The sequence below is a fragment of the Bubalus bubalis genome, chromosome 12 (genome assembly GCF_019923935.1).
Source record: "Bubalus bubalis isolate 160015118507 breed Murrah chromosome 12, NDDB_SH_1, whole genome shotgun sequence".
NCBI lineage: Eukaryota > Metazoa > Chordata > Mammalia > Artiodactyla > Bovidae > Bubalus > Bubalus bubalis.
The window spans coordinates 18676831-18695264 of record NC_059168.1 but is presented as its reverse complement, the minus strand read 5'-3'; the positions used below and the strand labels follow the sequence as shown (position 1 = coordinate 18695264).

General features: G+C 40.7%; 1 protein-coding gene across 3 annotated transcripts in view; it reads right to left on the bottom strand.

Moving 5' to 3' along the window:
- The window catches only part of CRIM1 (cysteine rich transmembrane BMP regulator 1), a 206598-nt gene that overhangs the window by 67062 nt on the left and 121102 nt on the right, over positions 1–18434 (bottom strand). For all 3 annotated transcript variants that reach the window (XM_006056852.4, XM_006056853.4, XM_006056855.4), the window contains 2 exons: positions 13170–13352; positions 7398–7595 (listed from right to left, as the gene is read on the bottom strand). In XM_006056852.4, the coding sequence (XP_006056914.3) occupies positions 7398–7595; positions 13170–13352 (381 nt within the window). The remainder of the gene's footprint in view (positions 1–7397; positions 7596–13169; positions 13353–18434) is intronic.

The window sequence follows — 18434 nt, the reverse complement described above, 5'->3', positions numbered from 1 at the left end:
ACGACTATACTCCTGCAGGAGCTGTACCGTTTCCCCATGTATCTATCTTGAAAGGAGAAACACTTCACTTGGATATGTAAACCTTGGTTTGTTTAAAAATGTCACTATGTTTAAAAATAATTTTATTACTTTATGGTTGGACCTTGTATGACTGGAAACAAATAAACGAGCTTCACATAAAAAGTGCTGTCACGTGCTTTAAGTACAGATGTGTTGAGACCAATCTATTCCTTAGAACCGAGGCAAACAGTGGAAGGAGATGAAGACGCATGGCTAGTAAAGCAGGATATCTCTCGGAAAGACGGACAACATGATCACCAGTTAAAATATTAAATTCTGTCAGGCTGACAAAAGCAGAAAGGAAAGCAATTCTGCTACTTCTGGTCAATGGCTGTACCATGAAGAAAAGAGAATCTTTCTTTTTAATGTCCACAAGCCTTTTCTGAAGGGTATGCCTCTTAATAACCTTCATTAACTTCTGTTTGGCCTAAGAGTTGTCTCTTTTCCAAAAAAAGTTTAACACAGTCTCAGTAGAGATTGTGTTTATTTAAGCTTGTTGGAAAAACATTCCTATCATTTCAAGAATGACTAAATATTTTTCATTCACATAGCTGGCATTCCAGACTATGTTTTCCTGCCTCCGTTGATTAGATGAAAATTAGCAGGCCCAAGTCTGAACTATTAGATTCGATGATTATCTTAGTAGGAAAATTATGAGACTCCTGGCAATAATGCCCTTTTAGGGATGGGAAGTGAATAGCAGAGGAAGCAGAGAGGAACCAGCCCCTTCCAAGACCATTGCTACAGGGAAATACTTAAGAGCGGGGACTGCTGAAGGCTGGACAATCAGAGACAGGGGTTTCTAATCAAGTGTTTCAGAATCAGCTCTGAACCGTAACATTCTAAAGTTACTTGAAATATCTAAAGCTTTTTTAAATTCCCAGAGAAAAATCAAAATACTATGATATTCATTCATGAACAATTTAGGTTCAAGGCCACCGAGGTTGACACAAGGTCATCTGCTATGCATTTGCTACCCTGCATATGACCTTATTTGGACAAGCCAAAAAACACACTGTGCTGTATTTTAATCTCCATTTATGGAACTAGTTTCCAGGACACTTAGAGTTAAAGGATGAAAGAACATGCCTAACAGTCTTGCAGATATTACGACTATTTTATTATTCTTGGCCTGCTAATAATAGCCTAGTATATGGCACTGAAGCAATACCACCCATCAACTCAGTTTTGATCCCTGTTATGTACCAGAACATTAATATCATGTGACCTGTGGCATCTTTGACTTCACAGACTCTGGGGTCAGCCAAACTATGTCTGATTCCTTGCCACAGAAGCAGTAGCTCAATCATTTGAGATACTGTTTGGTGAGGAAGTATTATGGGCAGGGTTGGAAACATTTTTTCTTATTTCAAGGAATTCCCACCCAGATATGTGCCTGGTACAGACTTTTCTGGCAGGCCAGTAGAAATCGCATTTGAAGGATGGCTTGATTCAAACTATATCATCAGGATTTATAGGGAAGAATATAGTGCGCCCATAAAATTAGGATTGATGATGAGGAAGACAGTCTTCTATTTGACAGTTCAAAAACCTCCAGCTCTTTAGAGGAGTCTAGCATGTGATCTATCCAGTGTGCTGATGCTGAAGTGGCTTACTAAATCCACAACAAGGTCAAGAAACACCTAATGTCCTTGCTTCACAACTGTCCCAAGTAGGACCAGGATTTCCAAAATAAGGGATTCAAGAAAGCCAGGTAAGCAGGAAGAAAGCCAATGGCTGGTTCCATCCTAAGTCCAGAGAATTAGAAAGAATCGACGGGCAGGGAATCAATCCTATTCCTCCACTTCAAGAGTTGGTTAAGTCCAGGTTAGCAAAATTACAAGGCCTGCCAGAAACTCAGTTCAGTTTCAGACAATAACTCTGCAAATAACATTCATTTAAAGTTTTCAATGACAGAAAAATCTTTTAAATACCGAGGCAGGTAGAGTAATATGTTGGACCCTCACACATCTATTACTCAGCCACAGCAATCTATGACTATTTGATTTCCTGAGTGAATCTGGAAACAGATTTTGCCTTTGTTTCAGAGGAACAGAAATAGTAGAAAGGAAAGTACCCATTGTGATTGGAAAGTACCCAACCACAAGCAGGGAATTTATTTACTAGCAACTCAAAGCCTAAGACTGAATGCTACCTAGTAAACTGTTACCTATGTTGTTTCTAGTTCTTGAAAAGTGAGACTCTTGGCACTGGCTCTGAAATCCCCAGGGTCATGGAAATCGTCAACTCCTCCCAGCAGGAAGACTCTGCACACACCGGGCCTAAGGCACACTCAGGTCACAATGGCCACCAGGGCAGGGTCCAGCCACAGCCCAAGATGAGACAGCAGATGAGATCTGACATCAAGGCTCACTAAGGATGATGAAATCCTTATCTCCTGCATCAGGTGTCACAGCCAAGCTAGCCTCACAGTTGTCTACATAGTCTGCATTTTTCTGTTGAGTCATCAGGTCATGTCATTACATCATGCAGCCAAATTCCCCTCCCCAACACCTTATCTTACCTTTAATGATAAAACAAACAGTTTTGTTTTTTTGATAGAAAATGGCACTCTGTCCTTAGGGTCTCTCTGATGTTAAGAATCAACCAAGACAGCATTTATACCTTGCATTACTGGGAAATAAACAAGCAAATTATTCTCAATACCTAAAAGTGATATTAAAAAGTCTAGCTGGAAACAAGGTAGTGGCCCCTATACATTCTCAAAAGCTGGTCAAAAAGCAGTATGTAAAATGTGACAGTAAGCATTAGCCTTGGAGGGTCTGGAGAAGCCCACTTGAACTCTGTGGTTCTGGACTGCAGGGGATGAATTGAAAGAGGATGAACTGCAGTTTACAAACCAGGCTTGGCAGGCTGTTCCTGGGAGGGAAGGGAGAACTAAGTGCTTATCATGAGGGTGAGTGGCCAATCTGAGCTTACTGGTCAACCCACCTGCAGACATCTGGACCCACAGTGTGCCAAACACATTTCATGCAGCACTCTGGTTTCTGTCCTCAGAGCACACTGTCAAACAGAAGCATTTAAACATTATTCTTTGGTCAGCTCACCAGAGGTCAGCATCTGGCCTCTTTAAGAGCACTGGTTAAGGAAACCCTAGATCAGAGTCTGCTGCCTTACTCTACTCTTTTCCTCACTCATTCATTCATCATCCATTAATTAACTACTTTTCAGCACCTCCTTTACATGCCAGGTGCCATTTTAAGGATTCAAAAACATATGGTAAAATCCTAGCTCATGGGGGATGTAGCCTCTTTCAGGTTACTGGTCAACCCAGAGGATGCAGAGTATTCTGTCTCAGAGGCCGTATTCCCGTGGGGTCCACAGTCAAGGCTTTAGAGATACTGCTCTGCAACTTTCAAGCTGTAGGAACTTGGACAAGTCATACAACTTTTGAATTTTGGATTCTGCAATCACAAGTTGGGATGGCAGAACCTGCCACAGAGGGAAGATGTGAGTATCAAATTGGCTGATGCTCTTAAAGCACTGAGGTCTGGCTCACAGTCAGTATACAAGAGGTAGTAGCTACTCTCATTAAGGGCTATACAATAAGACAACGCAAAGGGTGCTAGGGGCTGAGGAAGACAATTCTACTGCCCTTCTTTTTCATTTTTTGTTTGTTTTTAAGACAATATGGACATACCTCCCACATGGACGCTTAAACTGCAAACTTTACATGTTCTTCTGTGTATTTCCACTCTAGCTTTTTACAAAGGCCAAAAAAAAAAAAATAGAAATAATGTGATTGATGAATAAGAGGAGAAATAGAGAGCCAATAGAACAAAACATAAGAAGAATGAGGTGGCTTATCTGTATACCTGAATTGGCTGTTGACACTAATTTGCTAAGACTTAATCATGACAATACTTAAGTGCCAATTTAAAAAGCACTTAGGTACTTGTGAATTGAGGTAGCTGTCAAGTTAACAGCATAGTCTTTAAGGGCCCCCAAGTTCACATTCCCAGTCCTCCAGGAGTAACCAAGCACATTATGTTGTCATTTGGAAGGTATGTATCTCTAATAACAGCAGCAGTCACAACAAGGTTTTTTCCTCCCTACAGGACCTAACACATCATATTTGTTGATGCAATAATTTATTTAGGAAGCATTTAAACCCACAATCCTTGTGTGGGATCTGTTTCATCAAATTTCAGACCCTGACTATGGACCTTGGGATTGCAGCTAATAAGGGTGAGGGCCTACCTTGTTACGCAATGGCGTGCCGAGAAATTTATTGTGTATAAATTGAATAAATACCAGTGTTTCTGTTTTCCTTCAAATAATTCTGGCTGATTATTCATTAAACAACAACACCTTGCTTTCTTCTTATTTTGTCTAATCCTTTGGCTCTTCTGAAATCACTGAAAATTCTATTTAAATATGCTATTGAATAACTGCTGAGAAAAATATTTTCAAATAGTTTCAGGGTCTTTCTTGGATCCTAAAAACTAAGCAGTAAGATTTATTTGCCTTGCATAATTTTGTAAGCTTACTGTTATTAATAAATAAATTTACTATTATTCATAAACAATAAACTTTTACAATCATTATCCTAAACTGTGCACTGTTTTTTGATCCCCATACCAAAAGAAGAGCATCACCGACACAATGGACATGGATTTGAGCAAACTGAGAGCCCGTGGAGGACAGAACCTGGTGGACTACAGTCCATGGGGTCGCAAAGAGTCGAACATGACTTAGTGACTGAATAACCACAACCAAAAGAATCTTTCAGTCTTCTGAAAGCATCTTAAAATCAGAACATTACTGAAGAGTAAACACAATCTTATACGAAACTCACTACTTAACTGACTTTAAGACAAAAACAAGAAACAGAAGGCAAAGTAGTTCTCCGAGACCTAGATAATGGAACTCCTGAAAGGCTGGGTGAAGGGACAGAAGTGCTGGGGCACAAGACAGACAGACAGGAACTGAGGCCGCAGCGCCTAACAGCTTGGAATACAGACGCCAAGTCTGGGGGGCGGAGACGGCCTGGGCGCGAGGCCTGAGAAGCAGATCGAGGCTGAGTCTCAAAGGCGTCCTTCCCCCAAGGCCCTCAGATTCGGGAGATCACGTGGAATACACCTGGAGTCGCTGTCAAACTGCAAATGACTTCCTCCCCGTCAACTGACTTCCAGGTCTCCAACACAGGGCCAAAAGCCAGAGATGGAGACAGATATAAGGGAACCAGAAATAGGGGTATGAGGAGACTGAGATGACCTCTGGGAGCAAGGAAAATAGACACAAATGTAGCTGAATCTGACAGACTTCAGTTGACCCCAGCTCAGCCACATGTTGGCAACTGACCTTGGAAGAATTTACCTACATCTCTCCAAAACCTAATTTCCTCATCTCTAAAATGGGATCACAAGGCCTACAGTGGTGATGTGAGGTTTAACGAAATCAGGTATACATAAAAAGCACTTATCCCACAGCATTTGAGTGTAGACATTCCTTTTTCTTCCTGGTTTAATTTAAAACAGCCTAAACAGTTTCTAAGTTTACTAGGAGATGTCCTTTATTTATCTTTGTGTCCAATGTGGTATCTGGATTACGGAAGTTGGTTAGTACATTTTTTGGAATTAACGGCTGGCTCAAACTGTCACTCTTCTCAAAAAGTGGAAGATAAGATTACAACCTGACTCAAATGTTACAGAGACCAAACTCTAAGTGATCAAACATCTACATAAGAATAAATCAGTTTTCTCATATATACTTTTTTTGTCTTCTATTCACCACCTGCTTCCCTTCTCTGCTCACCAGGATGGAATTGCTAATGACTGCAAAAGATGAATGCAAAACAATATGCATTCTTTACTTTTAGAAATGAAGCCTTATATTTTTTTTTACAAGTTTTTTTTTTTTTTTTTGTATTATTTTCAATCTATGATTCAAGACTCCTGAAGTTAAAAGGTTAGTGCTTTGGGTTATATATTAATGCTTTTTAAAATTAAAAAATTCTTCTTCATTATCATGCATACATATATACTCGAACACTGCAAATCAACAACAGATTGTCTCTAATTCTTAGGAACAGATAGTCCCATTTTAATCTGCACCAGCAAGGCATCCTTCCTTGTAAAGCTGACCGTATACCACCATACGTACTATTGTGCACTCCATTCTCCAGCACTGAAATGCTTCCTTTAGGGGATAGGAGGAGTATATTGCGAGGGTGGGGGGTGGTGTGTGATTTCCATAAAATTGGTCATCTGGAAGCTATAACGTTTTGGAGTGTGGCAGCTGCATTGTAAGTAGAGTAATGGTGAGGGAATTGGTGATGTCAATAGAACCAGAATCCTCCAGTTTAAATTTTTATATGACTTTTAAGATCTTTAATAACTCCAACCCCTCAGAGGTTAATGAAGCTAGTCAGGCAAATTCTGAAGACTGAGTTGATTAAAACTGAGGTAGAAGCAAAAGCCTTCTCCATAGAGGACTCAGTCTACTTGACTGAATTTCTGAAAAAACTGGTCATTTCCTTAACAGCTGTTTTTAAAAATTCTAGAAGGATCCATCTTCTACAAGGATTAATTTCCAACCCACTTTGGTTCATTTCACTATGCAAACGTGTTTCTTAGTGATGGATACTCTCTATTAGATCTATCAGCATACATATTCAGTCTCTTGTATTAACATATATGGACTGGGGATTAAGACTGACTTGAATAAATGTGCAAAGAATCTTCCCAGGATGGTGAAATTGGCCTGGCTTAGGGGTTGAGATGGAAAGACGAGTCCAGGATATCTCAGGCACCTCTTCACTAAAAAGGAAGAGAGGTCATGAATGTAGGTAACCAAGACATAAGTGAAAGCCTGAGAGGAACTGCAAAGCCACAGCCATCACGATATTAGAAACAATGGACACTCAGAGGGAGGACTCTGGGCAGTGACAACCGCCTTTGATGGTTCCAGGTCTTTCTTCTAGCTGCCAGGACTCTTGGGCTTATAGAAGCATTACAAATTGAACAAACTATGCTTTGAGTATGGGTCTTATTTCCAATTTCATTTCCCTGTTTTGACCTTTAGATGTTAATTAGGCTTCTGGTGAACTGAATTCGAATGCATATATTCTTCGAGTGTAAAGTATTCAGTTAAGCATTATCTGCAGTGGTAAAATAAAGACCACACTGCTCTCACTGTAAATCTGCAGCATCTCCTCCAAATGATTAGTCTGGGCTGTATCATAAAATCATCTGCAACTAACAGCAGGAAGCAGACATTACACCTGAGGAAATAAAACGCAAGCAAGCACACACTGGTGGAAGTTGCTCTGACATGACATTCACGAGGGGCTCACTAGGATCCACACGGTTTACCTTCGCATACAGGGCAGCACTCCCCAGGCACTTTGACGGGGTTCATGCAGCTCTGTCCACAGGCCGTCGCCACGCAGTGGGGCTCCCCATTGATGCACTGGCAGAACGTGCAGTCGTCTTCCCGCCACCGGTCCCCGTGGGCGTGGATCTGGCCATTGGCATAGCAGCCAGCGGGGTTGTTCAAAGGATACACAGGATCTAAATTAAAACGTGAGTTCCAAGTAAGACTGAGGGCATTCTACATGTTATTTCTGCCTGCACCTAGAGACATTTTTTTCCCCCAGGTTCTCCTCATCAGCAGTTCTTTTCCAGCTGTGCTCAGCAGAAGCTCGGGGCTGCAGGAGGTGTCTCTAGGGGGACATGCAAAGGCAGCCATCACGTAGAATTTATGTTCACCCATCCTGACATGGCTCACAGGGCAGGGGACCTGAAGCATACAAGCCAGTGTGCAGGTGTTACTGTTTCTTAAAGGTGCAAAACTTCATGGATAGAGCTGTGGGGTGGTAATCAGAAAAAACAAAAAATGCAGATCCATTTTAGGCTCTGCGGATGCCTTCTGAGTTGTCAATTTACAAGTTTATTATACCTCAATTTCAGCCCCCTGTAAAGTAGAAAGAATAATGCCCCATCTAACTTACAGTGAGCCTGCTATTTCTAGGGCTAACTGGAGTCTACCTCATGGAGCCTGGAGGTCCCTGAGATAACAGTGAGGCGTAGGCAGGCCCCTGAGGGGCTTAATCAGGACAGGGCAGATAGACCTTGTCTAAATACAGGGCACTGCTTGTGCCCTGGAGGGAACGCCGTGGACCTACACAGCTTTTTCTCCACCTGAGCTGAGCGGTCAAGCAGCAACTGAGGCTGTGGGACGTAGTTAACCAAGGCTACTGTGAAAGAGTTTTCTGAGGTTGTTGATAAGCACATAAATACAAAATCCCCAAACATCCTTATACATCCAAGTAATTAGATAAATCACTCAACGTTCTTTTTTCAGACACATAAAATCTGGCCTCAAGAGCAGCAAGTGCTTCTGTGCTGGGAGGAAAGTCCAGGCAGTTGTGAGTTTGGTCCTCTTTCTTTTGAAGAGGAGGAAAGTTTAGTTACATGAGAGTCAGAAGGCCAGAACTGAAGGCCATGCAGTCACAGCTTCAGAAAGGCAGTCTGTCAGCCACGGAAGCAGCCAAGAGACCTGAATTAGATAAGACTCCATAAAATTTATTTATAAAAAAAATATTATACTGCATATTTCATTTCTACTTTGAGACTGGATCTGAATTCCAGGAAGTGAGACATAACTGGATCTGTGGCCAGACAACTCGTTATAATTATTACACAGAGGTTCCCATCTATGCTTTTATACCACCAAGTGTCACCAATTTCAGGGACTATTATACACTGGCGGTAGTGAGGGGACAAATCAATTGGGAAGGTTAAAAGCTTGATGTGACTTTCTTAAATGCCCTATGACACCTAAAAAGTGAACCATCTTTCTCCTATGTTAGCAAAAATAATTTCTAACAGGTGAGTGGGCCTCCCTGTTAGGAATGTATAATAGTTTGTATAATCTAAGCAATTTCAGATCTTCAGATTCTGTGGTAAATAAAGCTCAGATACTGAAAAGAGATGGGATTCTGAAAACAGAGCAAGCTATAGGACATGGCATGAAATTCTGTCCTCTCATTTCACGTGCGGAGGTTAAGGGTGGCAGGAGTGTCAGACGTGAGGTGGACATGTCTGACTCTGGACTGGAGGTCTGTGGCCCAGGCAGAGAAGAGATGCTCATGAGACCCTCCTTTCTGGGGAAATTGTAGTGTGGTTAGACCAGAGACACAGTTGGGCACTGTTCCTGGCTTTACCGGAAACTCAGGAAAGAAGTGACTACTTTTCTGACTATCCTTATCCTTAAAATATGGGGGATGTAGCATGTGATATTCAGTTATCATTCTGAAATATCTGTTATTTCTGGAGAGCAGAGACAGGAGGGTCGAGCCTATTGGAGGAACATGGACCTATTATGTCTTGGAGGGAAAAGGGGAATAAAAAAAATAAAAAAGCAGACCTTGGGGATCCTTTTGCCCAGGGCTACCCTGGACACTTGTCTGGGCCTTGACCTGGTGCCACAGCATGGCCCCACTCTCACCAGCTGCAAAGGCCAAGGAGACCTGCTCCTACCTGGAGGGGCACCAGTACCAGAAAGGAGGCAGGGTCGGGTCCTCTCTGAGTGGACTGGTTGGGCCTGTCAGTCACTAGGGCTGTCCTGTCCTCCTGCCCCCACCCACTCTGAGGGGAGCAGAGTGGGCAGAATTCTACTCTCAGGATGAAGAGAAAGTCCCAGGACTTGCCAAGAAACTGCTGGAACTGCAGAGAAGGAATAGAGAGTGCCTCCGGGAGACCTCATGTCGACCCGTGGAAACACAACCACAGTCTACACCCAGGGGATAATTTCCCTCAGGGAAGTGTTTCCACATCGTCTTCCTGGCATTACCTAAAAGGTAAAACATGTGACAAAAACGGGGAATTCTTTTCTATTTTTGAGAGACTGAATTACGTCAATTTTGACGTGAACACTTTAAACCATGTCTATGCTTTGTTGTTTCTTGACTTCCTACTTTTGCATTCCAGTCCCCTATAATGAAAAGGACATCTTTTTTGGGTGTTAGTTCTAAAAGGTCTTGTAGGTCTTCATAGAACCGGTCAACTTCAGCTTCTTCAGCGTTACTGGTTGGGGCATAGACTTGGATTACTGTGATATTGAATGGTTTGCCTTGGAAACGAACAGAGATCGTTCTGTCATTTTTGAGATTGCATCCAAGTACTGCATTTTGGACTCTTTTGTTGACCATGATGGCCACTCCATTTCTTCTGAGGGATTCCTGCCTGCAGTAGTAGATATAATGGTCATCTGAGTTAAATTGACCCATTCCAGTCCATTTCAGTTCACTGATTCCTAGAATGTCAACATTCACTCTTGCCATCTCTTGTTTGACCACTTCCAATTTGCCTTGATTCATGGACCTGACATTCCAGGTTCCTATGCAATATTGCTCTTTACAGCATCGGACCTTGCTTCTATCACCAGTCACATCCACAGCTGGGTATTGTTTTTGCTTTGGCTCCATCCCTGTTACTCCCATGTTACCTGGAGTAACAGGCAAATTTGGCCTTGGAATATGGAATGAAGCAGGGCAAAGACTAATTGAGTTTTGCCAAGAAAATGCACTGGTCATAACAAACACCCTCTTCCAACAACACAAGAGAAGACTCTATACATGGACATCACCGGATGGTCAACACCGAAATCAGACTGATTATATTCTTTGCAGCCAAAGATGGAGAAGCTCTATACAGTCAGCAAAAACAAGACCAGGAGCTGACTGTGGCTCAGACCATAAACTCCTTATTGCCAAATTCAGACTTAAATTGAAGAAAGTAGGGAAAACCACTAGACCATTCAGGTATGACCGAAATCAAATCCCTTATGATTATACAGTGGAAGTGAGAAATAGATTTAAGGGACTAGATCTGATAGATAGAGTGCCTGATGAACTATGGACGGAGGTTTGTGACATTGTACAGGAGACAGGGATCAAGATCATCCCCATGGAAAAGAAATGCAAAAAAGCAAAATGGCTGTCTGAGGAGGCCTTACAAATAGCTGTGAAAAGAAGAGAAGCGAAAAGCAAAGGAGAAAAGGAAAGATATAAACATCTGAATACAGAGTTCCAAAGAATAGCAAGAAGAGATAAGAAAGCCTTCTTCAGCGATCAATGCAAAGAAATAGAGGAAAACAACAGAATAGGAAAGACTAGGGATCTCTTCAAGAAAATCAGAGATACCAAAGGAATATTTCATGCAAAGATGAGCTCCATAAAGGACAGAAATGGTATGGACCTAACAGAAGCAGAAGATATTAAGAAGAGATGGCAAGAATACACAGAAGAACTGTACAAAAAAGATCTTCATGACCCAGATAATCACGATGGTGTGATCACTGACCTAGAGCCAGACATCCTGGAATGTGAAGTCAAGTGGGCCTTAGAAAGCATCACTACGAACAAAGCTAGTGGAGGTGATGGAATTCCAGTTGAGCTATTCCAAATCCTGAAAGATGATGCTGTGAAAGTGCTGCACTCAATATGCCAGCCAGTTTGGAAAACTCAGCAGTGGCCACAGGACTGGAAAAGGTCAGTTTTCATTCCAATCCCAAAGAAAGGCAATGCCAAAGAATGCTCAAACTACCGCACAATTGCACTCATCTCACATGCTAGTAAGTAATGCTCAAAATTCTCCAAGCCAGGCTTCAGCAATATGTGAACCGTGAACTTCCTGATGCTCAAGCTGGTTTTAGAAAAGGCAGAGGAACGAGAGATCAAATTGCCAACATCCGCTGGATCAAGGAAAAAGCAAGAGAGTTCCAGAAAAACATCTATTTCTGCTTTATGGACTTGCCAAAGCCTTTGACTGTGTGGATCACAATCAACTGTGGAAAATTCTGAAAGAGATGGGAATACCAGACCAACTGATCTACCTCTTGAGAAATTTGTATGCAGATCAGGAAGCAACAGTTAGAACTGGACACGGAACAACAGACTGGTTCCAAATAGGAAAAGGAGTTCGTCAAGGCTGTATATTGTCACTCTGCTTATTTAACTTATACGCAGAGTACATCATGAGAAACGCTGGACTGGAAGAAACACAAGCTGGAATCAAGATTGCCGGGAGAAATATCAATAACCTCAGATATGCAGATGACACCACCCTTAGGGCAGAAAGTGAAGAGGAACTCAAAAGCCTCTAGATGAAACTGAAAGTGGAGAGTGAAAAAGTTGGCTTAAAGCTCAACATTCAGAAAACGAAGATCATGGCATCTGGTCCCACCACTTCATGGGAAATAGATGGGGAAACAGTGGAAACAGTGTCAGACTTTATTTTTCTGGGCTCCAAAATCACTGCAGATGGTGACTGCAGCCATGAAATTAAAAGATGCTTACTCCTTAGAAGGAAAGTTATGACCAACCTAGATAGCATGTTCAAAAGCAGAGACATTACTTTGCCAACAAAGGTTTGTCTAGTCAAGGCTATGGTTTTTCCCGTGGTCATGTATGGATGTGAGAGTTGGACTGTGAAGAAGGCTGAGCGCCGAAGAATTGATGCTTTTGAACTATGGTGTTGGAGAAGACTCTTGAGAGTCCCTTGGACTGCAGAGAGATCCAACCAGTCCATCCTGAAGGAGATCAGCCCTGGGATTTCTTTGGAAGGAATGATGCTAAAGCTGAAACTCCAGTACTTTGGCCACCTCATGCGAAGAGTTGACTCATTGGAAAAGGCTCTGATTCTGGAAGGGATTGGGGGCAGGAGGAGAAGGGGACGACAGAGGATGAGATGGCTGGATGGCATTACTGACTCGATGGGCGTGAGTCTGAGTGAACTCCAGGAGTTGGTGATGGACAGGGAGGCCTGGCGTGCTGTGATTCATGAGGTCGCAGAGTCGGACACGACTGAGCGACTGATCTGATCTGGTGCTTTGTTGTTAGGTCGCTCAGCCGTGTCCGACTCTGTGACCCCACGGACTGTAGCCCACCAGGCTCCTCTGTCCACGGAATTCTCCAGGTGAGAATACTGGAGTGAGTTGCCATGCCCTCCTCCAGGGGATCTTCCCAACCCAGGGACTGAACCCGTGTCTCCTGGGTCTCCTGTATTGGCGGGCAGGTTCTTTGCCACTGAGCCAGCTGGGAAGCCTGTTCTTATTATTCTCTAATTGGCAGCTTTCCTTACCTTCACACACAGGGCAGCACTCCCCTTCGGGCATGTAGTATCTCTCACAGCTCAGCTCACCACACTGGGCAGTGAAGCAGATGGAAACACCCCCTTGGCATCGACAGAATCGACAGTTGTCCATTCGAAACATGTCTCCGTCACTGTACTCCACGTTGTTGAACACGCAGGCTGGCTTTGTTTCTAGAGGAGTTAAAACAAACAAAGCATATTCAGAGTCATTTCTGAGTGGTGCCCTTTCATGTTTTTCAAACAGCCTCTAGAAAATACTGCACAAGGTTAAAATTTAATGGAACTTTTTTAAACTCAATATAATTTTTTTACAACAGAAGCAATAAAGCTATGTAAAGTACAATAAAATAAACAAAACACATCATTATCCCCATTATAACAAGGAATCAAAATTCCCCTTAGTAAAATCTATACTGGCTTCTCCTTACCCCAAATAAAAGTAATTATTTGACCATGAAACTGACATTTCTGATATGTGCTTTAAAAAGATTTAGTTTTGTTAAACAAAATGTGTGTTTTGCTAAATCACCATCTCAAGTAAATGATTCTGAATCCACATTATGTTTTGTTCTGCCTCAAAAAATTTATTTGGGCATCTTAGGTTATGTTTCTGTTTCTCCAGTGTTTTCTCTGAAATTCTTTTTTCTATTTAGTTAATAATCTATAATTATAATAGTGCTTGGCCTTTAAAAAACACTTTCTACATACATTACTTCACTTAATCCCCAAAACAAAGGTCTGATGTAGAAATACTTATCGTGAGTGTAGAAGTGAGGAAATCCTAGGTAATTTGTGCAAAGTTACATATTTAGCAAGTGACAGAAGCCAAAACTATAGCTCTTCAACTAAAACCTTGTACTCTTCCCACTGTGTTTCAAGACTATGTTTTCTGCTAAGGACTCAAAACCCTGCATTTAGAATGATAATGATACCAATGATTTAAAATTTTTCTCTGCACGAAAACACTCTCCCCTAAATCTACTCCTTAACTCTAATTTTGGTTGACTTAAAAGAACTCCCTCCAGATACAGACATCAGAAGAAAAGGAAAACTACAGATCTATAGCTTTTATAAATATAAACATAAAAATACTCAAAAAAGTACTACCAGACTGAATCCAGCAGCATATAAAAAATATCATATACCAAGTGAGATTTATCCCAAGAATGCAAGGTTGGTTTAACATCCAAAATCAATTAATGTAATTAATTGACTATAATGTAATGTAATGTCTATAGAATAAAGGACAAGACCATAGGATCATCTCAACAGATAAAGAGAAAACATCTGACAGAATTCAACACCCTTTCATGACAAAAAACATTCAACAACTTAGCAGTAGAGGTGTTAAACAGCAACTTGATAAACAGCATCTATGATGTTAGCACATCATACTTAATAGTGAAAGCTGAATGCTTTTCCCCTTACTTAGCTCAGGATTAAGACAATGATGTCCCGTCTAACCACTTTGATTCAACTTTGTACTGGAGGCTCCAGTCAGGGTAATTAGGCAAGAAACTGACATAAAAAGCACCCGTATTAGAAAGCAGGAAAACTCTAATTGCCAACAACATGATTTTGAATTTAAAAAGAAGAAATCTACTAAAAAACAATTAGAACAAAAAGTTTAGCAAGATTTCAGGGTAAAACTGTAACTCCAATAAATTGTATATCTACACACTAGCAATAAACAACCTGAAAATAAAGTTAAAAAATTCCATTCACAGTAGCATCAAAAAGAATAAAATATTTAATAAGTCTAAACATAAAGTACAATACTTGTACTCTGAACACTAAAAAACATTGTTCAAAGAAGATATAGAAGCCCTAAGTAAATGAAAATATATTCCATGTTCATGGACTGAAAGATAATACTGGCAAGATGAAAACATTCCCCCAATTGATCTACATCTTCATTCAATCTCTATCAAAATTCTAGTTTTTTCTTTTGCAAAAACTGACAAGTGAATCCTAAAATCAGTAAGAAATTCAAGGAACCCAGAATTGCCAAGACAAACTTGAAAAGAAGAACAAAGGTAGAGGAGTCACACTTTCTGATTTTAAGACAAACTATAAGGCCACAGTAGCAAGACAATGTAGTACTTGACGTCAGGATAAATACAAAGTTCAATGGAATTGATTAAGAGTTTAGAAATAAACTCTCATACTTTGTGACCTTTAACAATGGTGCAATCTGAAATTTGACATATGTAAGAACTTGTGTCCACAAAGAACAATAAAAATAACCCAAGTGAAAAATGAGCAAATATTTGAACAGAAATTTATCCAAATAAGATACAGAAATGACCAATAAGCACTGAAAAGATGCTTAACATCATTACTTATTAAGGGAATACAAATCAAAGCCACAACGAGACATTGATTCATATCCTAGGATGGCTAAGATGAAAAAGATATAGATAATGACAAATGTTGATGAGGATGTGGAGAAATGGAAACTCTCATACATCTTGGCCAGTGCAGTTGTCTTGAAAAAACTGTTTGGCAGTTCCTCCAAATATGAAACAGAATTACCAGAGGATCCAGCAATTCTACTCTTAGATACACATCCAGGAGAAATGGAAACATCTACCCACATAAAACCTTGTAGACAAATGTTTACAGCAATGTTATTCACAGTAGCCAAAAAACAGAAAAATTCTAAACATCAGCCAACTGATGTACGATACACAAAATGCGGTATGTCCATGTAATGGAATATTGCTTGGCCATAAAAAGGAATGAAGTTCTGATGTATACTACAACATAAATGAGCCTGGGGAACATTACGCTAAGCAAAAGAAGCCAGTCGAAATATACCACATGTTGCATAGGGTTTTATTTATGTGAAAGGCCCATGACAGGCGCATCTACAGAGACAGGAAGTCGATTAGTGGTTTCCTAGTGCTGGCAAGTCTGGGGGACATAGCGGGTGACTTAAAGAGCTTGGGAATTCTGGGGGGATTGATGACAGTGTTCTAAGACTGTGATGACAATGGCGCAACTCTGTGAACACATTAAAAATCAGGGATTGTGCAGCTTCACTTGGTGAATTGCATGGTATATGTGTCTCTGTAAAGCTGGGAAAATAAAAGTAATTCCAAGGTAAAAAAAAAAAAAAAAAAGTTCTCCTGAGCTAATGCCACCTATTTAATAAGGCAGGAAAAACTGGATTATGACATACATAAGCCATGGACTTCTCTGTCCTAACATCATTTCTCCACATGTCACTTTGCATGTTTGAAATACGTGAGATTTCCACTGCATTTTGAGTACATTTACATTTGTCTTGTACTTAGACAAACTAGTGTTAATTTGACTTTATAACAACGCTGTTGAGAATAGAGAACAAGTATTAACATCTACTTCTTCAATGAGGAAAATGAAATGAGGAAAATTGAGGCAGCTTGCCTAAAGTTACATCATTAGTGTGAGATGATCTGTGTGCATGTATTTTCACAAAGGCAGTAAATGTGCGTGTCTGAACCTCTTCCCTAGCACTGGCTGGATATGCTATTTTCTTTTTCCCCCCAGAAAATTCATGTCAGAAAGAATCATCTTATTACAGCTCAGAAGTCTATATGCTTTTACCTAACACACTAAACTGAGCTGGGATTGGAAGGAACTGGGCAGTTAAACCCCAAGTTCCAAAGTGCAGGAAATGAAGCACTTTTCACCAATCAAATTTGCGTGCTGTGGAAGGAGGCAAAATACTGCCTTCTATCAAAATGCTGAGCTTCCGTTCAAATTGAAGAAGAACATTTTTTAAGAAACCAATCTATATTAATTACCTATTTGCCTTCATCAACCCAACGACCATCTGGGTGAAGCCACAAATCTTGGTGTGAGATTTGAAGACGTGAGGAGGAAAGGTTGTGGTTGTGAACAAAGTGGCTCCAGATGAACTCGCTTTTACGGCGGGTTGTGCAGAAGCTTGAGTGGGAGGAGACGAGACTGACACGAAGGCTAGGGCAGTTATGTTTCACTAGCATAGGCAGAGAGCAAGGGCGTGGAACTGAGAGAGATGGTGAGTCCCAGAGAACACAGCCTTGAAAACACAACTGATTCTTTAGGATTAAAAAAAAAAAAAAAAAATCACATGATATAATGAAATCCCTGTTTGCTGCTGAGACAAATTTAGAGAAGCTCTTCAGAAAAGTGCACAATAAAAATGGTTGGCAGTATCCTCTGAGGAGCAATGACCAATTACTTCTTCACCTGCTGGGGATAGAGGTGAATTTTAGAACCATAGGGAGGGTACCACTACCTCTGTAAGAGGACCTTTTCCGTGGATGGAGAAAAGAATAATATTACAAATAGAATAACTTACTATGCAACATGCACTTCTCAATGCATAAACGTACATATGCACTGAGATGCACAAAGTGTCTTTTTAAAGATTTTTGCATGTTTTTTGTGTCTTCCCCATTAAATTTTATGTTTCTCCGTTCTGGAATCTTCTCTTCCCTCTTTAATATATTCCAGAACTCCTGAAAAAGAATTTTATAGTATAAATTGCTAGTAAGTTCTATTGCCTGGCCAAATCACGCTGATTGGCAGATGGTGATAGATACATAATTTTAGCAAAGGAAAAGACTAAAATGTAGAACTTCCCATCAAATGTGAAAATGGAGGGAAAAAGTCCAAATAAGTATACTTCTGTTGCTTTTTCTCTGTAATATCTCAGTGAAAAATGGCTGATGTCTTGCCTCTGGTCTCCTTTCTCTGGGGGTGAGTGGTACAGGAACAAAGTGGGCAGACTTGATAAGTCAAAAAAGAGATAACTGCACGACAAATGAGAAATGTCTGAAAATTTCTCCATAAACCAACCACGAACTGATGGTATCACAAAGGCAGGGTACACGAGCTTCTAGATACGTGAAGGAAGAAACCACCTTTTCTGTGTGGGGGAAGCCGGGCGTGTGTGCTGGAGCATACTGCTAGAGTACTTCAGGATAAGAGAAGGGGAACAGTACTTGCAAAACACTGTATCACTCTTACTCAAAATTAGCTTAGTAAGGCCTGCAGAACACAATGGATGCTCAACAAATGCATACTGCATGGAATATTCCTTTCAAAGTGCTATATACTCTCCACTACTGTAGAAGGAGACCTTACATCCCTAGGAACATTATTGAGCATCACTGCTATACAATGGGTTCTCAACAGATGTTTTCATATTAACTTTTTTATTAACAAACTGAAGGTCTGAGTTTTTTCTTTTCATGAAGATTTATTTATTTATGTTGGCTG